At 36.5% G+C, this 12112-nt stretch overlaps 1 protein-coding gene across 1 annotated transcript; it reads left to right on the forward strand.

Annotated features, from left to right (window-relative positions):
- The first annotated feature begins 748 nt into the window (after positions 1 to 748).
- Positions 749 to 11818, forward strand: LOC134753461 (brain-specific homeobox protein homolog). Its single transcript, XM_063689335.1, has 5 exons — positions 749 to 1025; positions 2009 to 2116; positions 3269 to 3424; positions 10901 to 10956; positions 11714 to 11818. The coding sequence occupies exons 1-5, from the start codon at positions 749 to 751 to the stop codon at positions 11816 to 11818; spliced, it is 702 nt and encodes a 233-aa protein (XP_063545405.1).
- Positions 11819 to 12112: the final 294 nt, after the last annotated feature.

The raw sequence follows: 12112 nt of genomic DNA on the forward strand, positions 1-12112 counted from the left end.
TTTATTTTCACAAATAACGTAGTTTTAAGACCTAACGGCATAACACTCAAACGATAAAGCCCGTACTTAATGCTAAAATCCGTTCTAAGCAAAACCAACAAAAGCTAAGCCAACCCCGACCAATGGCAGGCCGGGGGTGGCACCCCGTTATACCAAGCCTCCCTCAGTTATACCGAAACCGCCGTACCGCGTTGTTGTAATGGCAAAAACGGGCGTAATGGCTTAATCATTATTTTAATCTCTCGCGTATTGTCGTTAACTGAATTTTATATTGGAAATTTGATAACAGATTTCGGTGAAGACTTTTTAAACTATAGTTTATAATAGTGAATACATACGGTAAAATATGAATGTCTAGAAACGAAATAAGACATATATAAAAGCGTATTTTTATGTTTGTGCTGTGACATTCGGTTAAATAAAAAAAGCTAGGTACTTTTTATTAGGTTTATGTGAAACAAGTGTGTGTCGTATCTTAGAAACATAAGTGTCTTGAAAATTAACTTTAAAATCTATAAGCAGCGGAAGACATATCTAAAGTTGTAGTTTAAAAGTGATAGTTTTTTACATCTGATTTGTGATACAGTAAAAAGTTCTAAAAACTTTATTACTACTTAAGTCTAATTATGCCTAATACATTGCACATTTAATAACATTTGAAATTAAACAACAGCGCAGCAAACCAATCTAAAACACCCCAATAAATCAAATCGAATCATGTAAATTCCCCTGAATTTCCAAATCAAAAATGGACACCCGCAGCGACAGCCCCACGGACTCCAACCGGCAAGACACTTCCAAAACCTCATTCCTCATCGAAGACATCTTATATAGAGGTCAAATCAAGCCCCAAGAGCGGAGGTTTGAGTATGAAAGGGAACCTAAGCCATATTTCCCAGTGCCGAGTGAGATACGGCCCGTGGCTAGAGAGGGCTCGTATCTGCAGGTCATGGGCGCTTTAGGGGCGTATCTACACGCACCTAATACGTATAAGACTGTGGAAGCTCCGTATTTTCTATCGCAAGGTAAGGAGACTTGGCTTTTGTCTCTAGAATCACTATACCTTATAAAACAAAGTTTCCCGACGCGTCTGTCTGTGTGTATCTATCAATAGAGTGATTAGATATTGAGGAAGTTTTAGTTGTATAATTTGTTAAGGTTTTGTGTAACTCGTGCGAAGCCGGGGCGGGTCCCTAGTATAGTATAATATTGACGTGTATACAAAGTTACAAACTCGGTGTGTATTCTGTAGCATTTGTTTATAAGGCTGTTAGCTTGCCATTCCGGACGAAAAACACATATCTACTATAATATTATAAATGCGAATGTAATTCTATCACATTCATATTTCAATCCTAATTCCCATTTTATTAATTTTCGTTTTTATTTATTTATGTTTTAATTTTAATATTAGTTGCATGTTTGTTTGTTGTTGTGTTCATGTAGTTTTAAGTAATTTATAAATTCAAACACAATGTAAAATTGTTTTATGAATAAATGATATGATATGATATGATATGATATGATATGATATGATATGATATGATATGACATGATATGATATGATATCTATGTTGTAAACCGCTCTATGTGTAAACTGCTGAAATTCACGTGACACACTTATTAGGGTTCCGTAACAAAAAGGTACAGAAGGAACCCTTATGGTGCAACTCTGTCCATCCGTCCGTCTGTCTGTCTGGCTGTCACAACGCTAAATACATCGAGAACTACTTAAGCTATCGATTTGAAATTTGGAATAGCCATAAATAGCGCTAACCCAGAAACATTGAGTGTATTTTTTTTTATTAAATATGAAAAATGCCCCATATGAAGAGGGGGCAAAATTTCAAAGTCTAGTTACTAGGTCAAGTGGGGTATCATTAGAAAGAGCTCAAATTGTTCTTTTCAAAACATTTATTTTTTCATAGTAAAAAAAAAAAAGATTTATGTAAAAAAATACGAGTTAAATAAAGTCGCACTTGACCGGTTTTTTTTTGTTTGTCGGCAGGAGTGCCGTACCACGCTTTATTCACTCCGTCCGAACTCTCGTTGTCAGCCCTGAAGCACTGCCGAAGGCGGAAGGCGCGGACGGTCTTTTCTGACCCACAACTCACAGGTGAGTGAAGGTGGAGTGTTGTGTGACAGCCCTATCTGTAAGTGAACCAGGGATCGAATACCGGTATATTTTACATACAAATTAACCGGTATTCAATTTCAGTATCTCGGTTGTTTATGTATATTTTTCTATTTCATTTAGGTAATCTGATAACTCATTGTCCTTACCTAACGATTTCAAAGAAATATTTCAAATGCTTCGTGATATTTTGATTTTAAGTTATATCGGTAACGATCCCTGAAGTGAAAATTGTCAGCCCTAAACTCCCTAAAGCACTGCCAACGGCAGAAGGCGCGGAGGTCTTCTCTGACCCACAACTCACAGGTGAGTGACGGTGGGGTGTTGTGTGACAGCCCTATCAGTAAGTGAACACTGTCAGCCCTAAAGCACTGCCGACAGCGGAAGGCAGACGGTCTTCTCTGACCCACAACTCACAGGTGAGTGTCGGTGGGGTGTTGTGAGTGACAACCCTGTCTGTAAGAGACAGCTGTCAGCCCTGAAACACTGCCGACGGCGGAAGGCGCGGACGGTCTTCTCTGACCCCTAGCTCAGTGACAATCCTATCAGCCCTGAAATATTACAGGGTGGACCAAACATACGTTGACAAAGATATTTACTGCTGAATATTTTTGATATGTTATTATAACAAACGTTTGTGTATAGGAATAATTATAATTATGTTGAATATAATAACTAATAAGTTTAGTATTTAGTTTTGTAAACTACGTGAGATGTGGAATAAAAAGTATTATATTGTATTGTTTTATTTAATTAAAATGATAGTAGTTTTAGTTTTCAATGACTTTGTAAAAGACGTGTAAAGAATCAAGATATTCTTTAAAAATTGTCAACATGTTTTTGGTTGACGTAACTGATGGTGACCGAAGAGCTGGCGGCTTCCTCGCACAACGTATCAGCATTTACAAATTGTTAATTTATATGTATATCGGCACTACCCGTTCAAAGTTGTAAGTACTTAACTTTTCTGCTACCCAAAGGTTGTCTGGAAGAGATCGCTTTTTAGCGATAAGATCGCCTGTTGTTACCTAGCCATAAGCTTGTATTTCGCTTTCTGTGTATTTTTTTTAACTTTATGGTGCACAATAAAGAATATTTACTTACTTACTTACTTAAAACAAACTTGTTTGACAGGTCTCGAGAAACGCTTCGAAACGCAACGCTACCTTTCAACTCCGGAACGCGTGGAACTGGCCGGAGCTCTCAACCTGTCTGAGACGCAGGTTAAGACCTGGTTCCAGAACCGACGAATGAAGCACAAGAAGCAGATGAGAAAACAACAACAACGAGGTAAAACTTTATAAACAAGTTTGGGAACAAATCAAATTATTTTATTAAATATTTTGATTTGTTTTTTCTAAGTAGTCACACCACTATATATAAATTAAAAACTGTAATAGATGTCATATATTAAAGAAAAAGTGACGAAGCCCTCCAGTGGTGGCGGCCGTGGCGGGGTGGCCTAGGGGTTCATGGCGTTAGCCGCGATAGCTAAAGACGCCGGTTCGAATCCGGCCTTCACCACTGGAGGGCTTCGTCACTTTTTCTTTAATATATGACATCTATTACAGTTTTTAAAACTTTATAATAAAAAAAAATAAAAAAGTCATTTATTGTCGCGGTATATTAAAAAAAACAGTAGTAGGTAGCTTAAATTACAGTAGTAGGAACTAACTATATATGCATATATGACATTTAGAATTATAGTTAACAATATTATAACTGCTGCGTGCGACAATAGGCTCGGGACTCAGCTTGTGCCGCGAGTCTGGCGACAGCACAGCCCTGTTCTTCAGCCCGCACCTATCTCTTTGCTTTAAGTAGGTATTATTTCTAGTATTTCTACCATGCGCCATGCATCAAACTTCAAGACCGAGTGAGGAATGTCGAGATCCGACGCCGCACCAAGGCGAGATGTGGGTGACGTCATTACCAAGCTTAAAGGACCTTTTTATCAGAATTTTTGTAGGAATTTTAGAATCAGAATCAGAAAATTATTTATTGCCACAAAAAAATACCTTAAGAACTAAGTACAAATATGACCTGTCGTCATGTATGGATCAGAGTGTTGGGCCCTAAAGATGACGGATGAAAAGAGATTGCATGTAGCGGAGATGAGAATGTCAAGGTGGATGTGTGGCGTGACGAGAATGGATAGGATAAGGAATTAGTATATAAGAGGGAGCCTGAAAGTTGCACCCATAACAGAAAAAGTAAGGGCAAATCGCCTAGCATGGTACGGGCATGTGATGCGGAGGGATGAAAGTCATGTGACGAGAAAGGTATTAAGAATGAATGTGGAGGGAAGTACGAGGAGAGGAAAACCGAGGAAAAGGTGGATGGACTGTGTGAAAGATGATATGAAACTAACGCAAGTGAATGATGAGATGACGGGTGACAGAGATGTATGGAAGAAAAAGACATGCCGCGCCGACCCCAAGTGAATGGGACAAGGGCAAGCGAATGATGATGAATCTTAAATACTAAAATAGGTACAATTAAATTAGAAATTTTTATACATTTAATAGGTACATGAATGATTGGGCAATGGGCTCCAATCTCAGCATATGCGAAGCACTCCAAGCAGAGGGTAGGCGCAGGTTTTCAGATTGGACCCTTGAGATCGGTCGGTCGCAGGTTAACAAATTACCGTGCTTGGCTAGGCTTAACAATTCGTAATAATAATAAAAAAAGAGTAGAATATCATAATTGCAACAAATTAGAAGTAAAACAAAATAAATCACTAACATAAATTGAACCAATATAAAAAATCAAAATAAAAACTTGTGTGCTCAGTATGTGCGTGTGTGTATGTGTGTGTGTGTGTATGTGTGTCTGTGTCGGAGTGATATGAGTTAAGCGTGCGAATGTGTAAGTGCCAATTGTTAGCCAAATTTTGTGTGGTTTAGATGGAAAGGACCTTATTGCACTTAAAGCATAAGGACCCTTTTGTGTTGGAAAGCCACAAATAGAATCGGTCTGTAGAGAGTTACAGTAGTAATTCTGTAGCATTAAGGCTACGCCGTAGCACTGTAGCCAGCTACGCTGTATGTGCTACGGAGGCATATTTAGATTTGTAGCAGAAAGTGTCCGACGAAAAGGTACAGTGCGACATAAAACAATTCATGACCATGATTACTTAGTATAAGATAATTTTACATGAAAAATAAGAAAAAAATACCTAACTAATTATCTTGTAGTCAAATACTACCATATGATAATGTGGATCATTTACAGTCAGAAAACGTGGTTGTGGATCACAACCCAGAAATCAACCTGTATACATTACATCCATACTAATATTATAAATGCGAAAGTGTGTCTGTCTGTGTGTCTATTACCTCTTCACGCTTAAACCACTGAACCGAGTAACGTTTGAGTCACGGGGAAGGACATAGGGTAGTTTATATCCCAGAAATCATCCTTTATGGGGGTGAAAAGTGGGGTGGAAATTTGTATGGGGAATCAATAACCGCTGAACCGATTTAGATTATATTTGGTATAGAGATAGTATGAAATGTGGGTGATATAGAATAGTTTTTATCCCCGAAATCATCCTTTAAGGTTGTAAAAAGGGGGGTGAAAGTTTGTATGGGGAATCATTCATTTCTTAAGTACTAAATAAAACCAAAGATAGATATAACTCCGTAATAGATGGATACAGTCTAAGGAAAAAACGTGCCTCGAAAATCAAGAAAATTTGATTCTCGTTCAGAGGGCGCTACTAGTTTTGGCCTACAGTCGTATAGATGGCGTTGACGGTTTCGTTTGTTATTTAACAATTTTAACGCATATCAGTGAAAGAACAGGGGTCAAAATCATAAAAATAATTAATGCAAATATAAAAAAAAAACATTTATCCATATTTAAATACATTTTATCGTATTTTTATAAATATTTATTTTTAGTTTTAAAGTGTGTCGACAGATGGCAGTGAATTTACTGGGGTTACAAAATTTACTATGACAGTGCCGCTCTAGTATAAGTTACTCTATGCATAAACCTAAATTCTCTCACAACAATTACGGCATACTAACATCGCTAGACTTAGTAACTAAGTTAACAAGAATTCCTCCAAGTTCTGGGCAAATTGCTACTATTATATCTTACCTGGGCAAAGTTCGAGTTCAAAACTATGCAGTCTAACATCTTATAACAATATATTGATTTTAGTAGGTAAGTAAGCGCCTTGAGTATGCACTTTTGTCTCAGGCGATGCCGCTTGGCACGATTGTTCCTTAGGTCAAACAAAACTGATTTGCAATATAACATTTAAAACTTTCGCGGTTTGAACACATATTAAATCACATTTACAAACGGGTCTATCGCGAATTTTGCGATTGAAATCAAGAAGCACCCCAGAAATTTTAATAGAGAAGATGGTTTTAACTTATCGGCAACTTGGGGACCAGTGATCCAGAAGTTAAAGCCAAGGGAACTATCTTCGGATGTGTGCGCGGATGTTGTGAGTGTTGCGTGTCGGACTATTGACAATAATTAACATTTATGTGTAGTGGGTGGTGTGAAAATGTGTTGTCTACCTCAAACTTTAAATGCACTTTTCGTGGGGTAGTCACACAAATCTCTGTTTTGACATTTTGCTGGGACGTCAGTTAGCCGTCGGTAAATAAAGGTAACAAAATAAATTCGCGATAGACCCGTTTGTAAATGTGATTTAAAACTGATTTGGCCCGGTAGCCACGATATCGTACCGTGCATACCTCCCAAAAAGGGGGGGTGAAAGGGTCGGCTCCCCAGGTATTTCTTCCTGCTCTTAGCAACTAGGGCAAGTTATATATCATTTTCGTATAACTTAGGGACGAGAAATTCATGTATGAAATAATAATTATATCTTTCCATACAATAAAAGTGATTTTTGTACAAAAAATGAAAATGTAATGGAATTTTTATTGACAATTTTGGCTATTACAATCACCATGTGGAGATTTGCACTAAATAAAAAATTGGACAATGTAGCCCATTTATTCTTTATTCTGGAAACATCATTTATAAGGAGGCATTAATACATTTTTTTGTAGAAAAAAAAATGTATAGCGCTTGGTGGTGACGATTTTCATACAAAAGGAACTATGGCCAAAGTCAAAGATTAAAAATGTTTACAAAAACACTAAATTTGGCGTTTTTTAACCCTTAAATGCATGATTTTTTGTATAACTTTTTAATAAATTGAAATAGATGTGTCATGCTGTATAAAAGTAATAAATGTGATTTTGGATAGCTGCATATTGAGCCACGGACCATCAAATATACGATGCATATATACATCATTATGCATTTAAAGGTTAAGTATTATTAATATGTATGTATGTGTATGTTTTAATGCTTGTTTCATGCATTTTTGCCCTTTATTGTTACAAATTTGCCGTTTTTCTTTTTAATCATACTATCAACTTTCACCCCCTCATTTCACCCCCTTAAGGGTTGATATTTTCAAAATTTATTTTATAATTCATTTATACCTATTATAATTAATCGATGTTCAACGAAAGTTTGAAGTTTACTATGACAGTACCGCTCTATCCTATTATATCCTCTGCGTTTATTTATGGCCTGACGTTTCGAACGTGACGTTACGTTCATGGTCACAGGCAGACGTCATCGCCACGTCAGGCCATAAATAAACGTAAGTTTTTACGCGATTAAGTCCCGTGTTAGTTTAAAATTTTCTTGTAACTTATTATCAAAGAGGATAAAAAATAGGATAGAGCGGTACTGTCATAGTAAATTTTATAACCACAGTAAATTCACTGCCATCTATCGACACACTTTAAAACTAAAAATGAAGATTTATAAAAATACGATAAAATGTATTTAAATATGGATAAATGATTTTTTTATTTGCATTTTTTATTTTTATATGTTTTTGACCCATGTTATCTTTCACTGATATGCGTTAAAATTGTTAAATAACAAACGATACCGTCAAGTCTATACGAGAGTAGGCCAAAGGTAGTGGCGCCATCTGATCGAGAATTAAATTTTCTTGATTTTCGAGGCACGTTTTGTCCTTAGACTGTATCCATCTATTACGGAGTTATTTATTATTAATAGTAGCGGATGAAACTACGCGTCAAAAGCAGCGAATGACCGTTCGTTGTGGAGATCCTTGAGGGAGGCCTTTGTCCAGCGGTGGACGTCTTTCGGCTAAGATGATGACGACATGGATCGGATATTTCCATAGACATAGTACAAGACGCGCCACCGAGCGACCGGGGGTAAGAGAAAGAATATTCATATAAAATGTATACTACGCAATTTATCCGGTTTGCATGTCCAATGTCTTTTCTTTTTCACTCTTATAAATTTCGGTATTTCGCCATAGCCTCCTTGCTATGATGCCATAACCCGACCATGAAAAAATGCCCGGTCGGTGATAAAGACAAAGCATGGCACTATTTTCTCTTTCCTTTTATAGGAATAGCAATAAGACTATCTTTTTCTATCAAAGAGTGTCAGGCCCTTGGATATTTCAGTGTCAAAAGTGACGTTTCTGCAAACAATAACGTCACTTTTGTCACTGACATATGTATCCAATGTGGACTTCCGGTTCGAGCGCCATCTTGATAGTTAGCATCGTGATTAATTACTTTGTTTTTTGCTTATTAATATTGTTTAAAGTGTAATATCGATAGCTTATTATACAGTAAACTAATGTGGTAGTGTGCAGTGAATGAAGAATTAATTTTGAAGCGCGTTTAACCACCATCTTGGAGTCAACGGCCGGTAGTCCACGTGCTTCTTGTAAAGACTAGCTATCGATTTACAAGAGCTAACAAATCACCGTACACTGTCTTGTACAACCGTACAAATTTTTGTCGTTTGTAAACCTCTCAATACCTTGATACTGGCGAAATAGTCCCACTGGGCTGAAGCCATAATTTTAAAAGAAGAAGAAGAAGAAGAAGAAGTATCCAATGCATATCGTATCTTTAGCAAATTTTTGACGTATCTTAAGAGTTTGAATCAGGCCGAACCTTTAAAATTAATTATACCGAAATCCAATACTTATTTTATTACCTAAATACCTAAGTATCCTCTTATATTAATTCCATCTCGTACACACCTAACGATTTCACAGCGATGACATAATTACTAAAATCATAATGAAGACGAAAATTAACGTAATATCGCGAAACATCCCATTAATGAGACTCTTAATTGAGCGACAATTTTCATTAGCGAAAATCCTCGCTGCTATCCGTTTTCAAAATGGCGCAATTTTAAAGGTCGTTTAAGGTATATAATTAAGGAATTTTATGGGTTTGTAAGTCTATTACTATTACTTTCAACAGTAATTAAGTTGATTTAAACTAACACGATTTTCACTCATAATTTTAAAACTAACGCGGGACTTAATCGCGTAAAAACTTACGTTTATTTATGGCCTGACGTTTCAAACGTGACGTTACGTTCCTGGTCACAGGCAGACTGGCGAGGAATTGTATAAACGTAAGTTTATACGCGATTAAGTCCCGTGATAGTTTTAAAATTATGAGTAATTAAGTTATTAAGTTTAAAATAAAATGTAAGTATATAGGTAGATTATTGCGCGATAATTTTCTGGTAGGAGGTAGCTGAGTAACATAATAACTGAACGAAAAGAAATCTTTAGATAAAGTACTGATAGATAGATCTTACAGATCAATTTAATGGCTGTATATATTGTATGAACACCAAAGAACAACTAAAACATCCTTTGTCTTTAATATTGATCGTTTATTACCATTGGGAGCGTGTTACCTCCATATTTTCCAGATAAATGATTATAGAATGATGTACCAGTCTTTAAACAGCATTTCAAAAAATCCTTTACAAAAACATATGTTTAATTTTCAACAATAAATTTGATATAAGTACTCTGTTCCTCTCTGCACATACAAAAATTCTAGCAACACCTCTAAAATCAAAGCAAGTTCACTCGCCCTGGAAAGCTCCCATAATTGCCCCTACCAACCTCAAAGACGCCCAAATTAAATTACGAACACCGCTTTCGCGCCACAATTCAAGACGTTGCCCTAACGAACTTACTCCCAAGATGGCCGACTGCGTTGCTACGCAACCGCCCCAACGTCTTGGCTCAACCGCCTTTCGAATAACAACCTTAACTACTAGTGTTAAAGTTGAAGCTTGGATAACTTGGTATTTACCAACTAATAAACTTCTTGGAAATATGGGTGGAGGAATAAAGGTTTTATAACACTTGAGATAAAGTTGGAAATTGAATGGTGATTTACGAGGGGTGGTTCAGAGTTTCGACATAAGGGTCATACTCGTATTATGTGCTTGCTTCGTCTGATATTTTTAGTAAAGAATTTAACTTGAAATGACAATATGATATTTATAGAATACTTAGATGAATATTATATTATTATTGATTAGGCTGTAACTGCTGTAAGGTAAACGAGAGATCATGTGGTAGGTATAATAACTTTATAATGTTAAATAATTCTAAAATAATACACTAAAAAAATATTCGATCCCTTCAGCAATGAGTTTTTATAGTAGGTAGATTTTAAGTAGGTATGTGGCAAAATGTGAACTTTCTTCAAGCAAAAATGTTCTTATTTTTTGATTTTTGTCAACTGTTTAGTATTAACAAATGTCACCTTACACACCTGGGGCCCATGCTGCGGCCCGTTTCTCAAAAGCTTGTAACTTGTAATACAAGCGGATGTCTCTTTTTTACAGCTTTTGCTAGAATGTAAACCTTATTCCGCAAATTCAAATTTAATTTCTTGTTCGCAGGGAATGCGGCAGTGGACTTTACGAAACACACACCACAGCAGGCAGAAAGTAGAAAGGTACTTAAGTAGTTAATTGTGATTTGAATGTTAAACAATATTTAATAATTCCTAAGAACGATGTTGTTAAAGATCGTACAGAGAGACAAAAAAGAAAGCTTTTTATTAGATTTTCAATTTGAGTACATATAATTATGTATATACATGTATAAGAGTAATGTTGCTTATTATTAAATAAAACGGAATTTAATCGCGTATAATTAAGTTTAAATCAATGTTGCTTTGTCGGGCAAAGTTGTAATCCATGGGCAAAGTTACCTATATTTTCTTGTTTAGAACTTTATTACACCAAATTAACTGCATCTAATTGCTCGTCATAATTATTATATTAGTAACGATAACGATTGTTGTTACTAGTATAGTTAAAATAAACATTTATGAATTCAAAAAAGGCTGAAGTATGTTTAGAAAGTCTGCAATATCTCAGAAACTATAACCAACAATGTGGGACCTTTAGATTGAAAAGGACACAAATAGTTATCTCCCTCAATTTTATCGCTTTCCTAGTAAAAATAACTAAAAAGCGATTTATGCCAGGCAACCGTGAATCACTATCACTACATAGTATAAAACAAAGTTGCTTTACGCTGTCTACGCAACGGATTTTGATACGGTTTTTTAAATAGATAGAGTGATTCAAAAGGAAGGTTTATATTTATAATTTGTAAAGGTTTTGTGTAAATTAGTTGAACTACTCGTGCGAAGTCGGGGCGGGTCGCTAGTATCCAATAACAATATTATCCAATTTTTCCTACAGACGGACGATACCCGACTAACACACACGTCGGACTCAGAGAGCGATCACAGCGATAGCGACATCGACATCGTTGGTGAGACCAACTATACGCGCTACAACACGTAAACACGTCTGTCTGTCTCTCTGTCTGTCAGACACGACTGACACTCGTCGGGCTCAGAGAGCGATCACAGCGATAGCGACATTGACATCGTTGGTGAGAACAACTATACGCGCTGCAACACGTAAACACGTCTGTCTGTCTGTCTGGCAGACAAGACTGACACTCATCGGACTCGGAGAGCGATGACAGCGATAGCGACATCGACATCGTTGGTGAGACCAACTATACGCGCTACAACACGTAAACACGGCTGTCTGTCTGTTATATAGAAGTTAGGACTCATACTTGTCGGACAC

The sequence above is a fragment of the Cydia strobilella genome, chromosome 27, assembly GCF_947568885.1.
Source record: "Cydia strobilella chromosome 27, ilCydStro3.1, whole genome shotgun sequence".
NCBI classification, from domain to species: domain Eukaryota; kingdom Metazoa; phylum Arthropoda; class Insecta; order Lepidoptera; family Tortricidae; genus Cydia; species Cydia strobilella.

Excerpts from the sequence above, each read along its gene's own strand:
- LOC134753461 (XM_063689335.1), top strand. The coding sequence starts at position 749 with ATGGACACCCGCAGCGACAGCCCCACGGACTCCAACCGGCAAGACACT. Across the intron at positions 2,117-3,268 it reads TTCTGACCCACAACTCACAG|GTCTCGAGAAACGCTTCGAA; the intron begins GTGAGTGAAGGT and ends CTTGTTTGACAG. Across the intron at positions 10,957-11,713 it reads AGCAGGCAGAAAGTAGAAAG|ACGGACGATACCCGACTAAC; the intron begins GTACTTAAGTAG and ends TTTTTCCTACAG.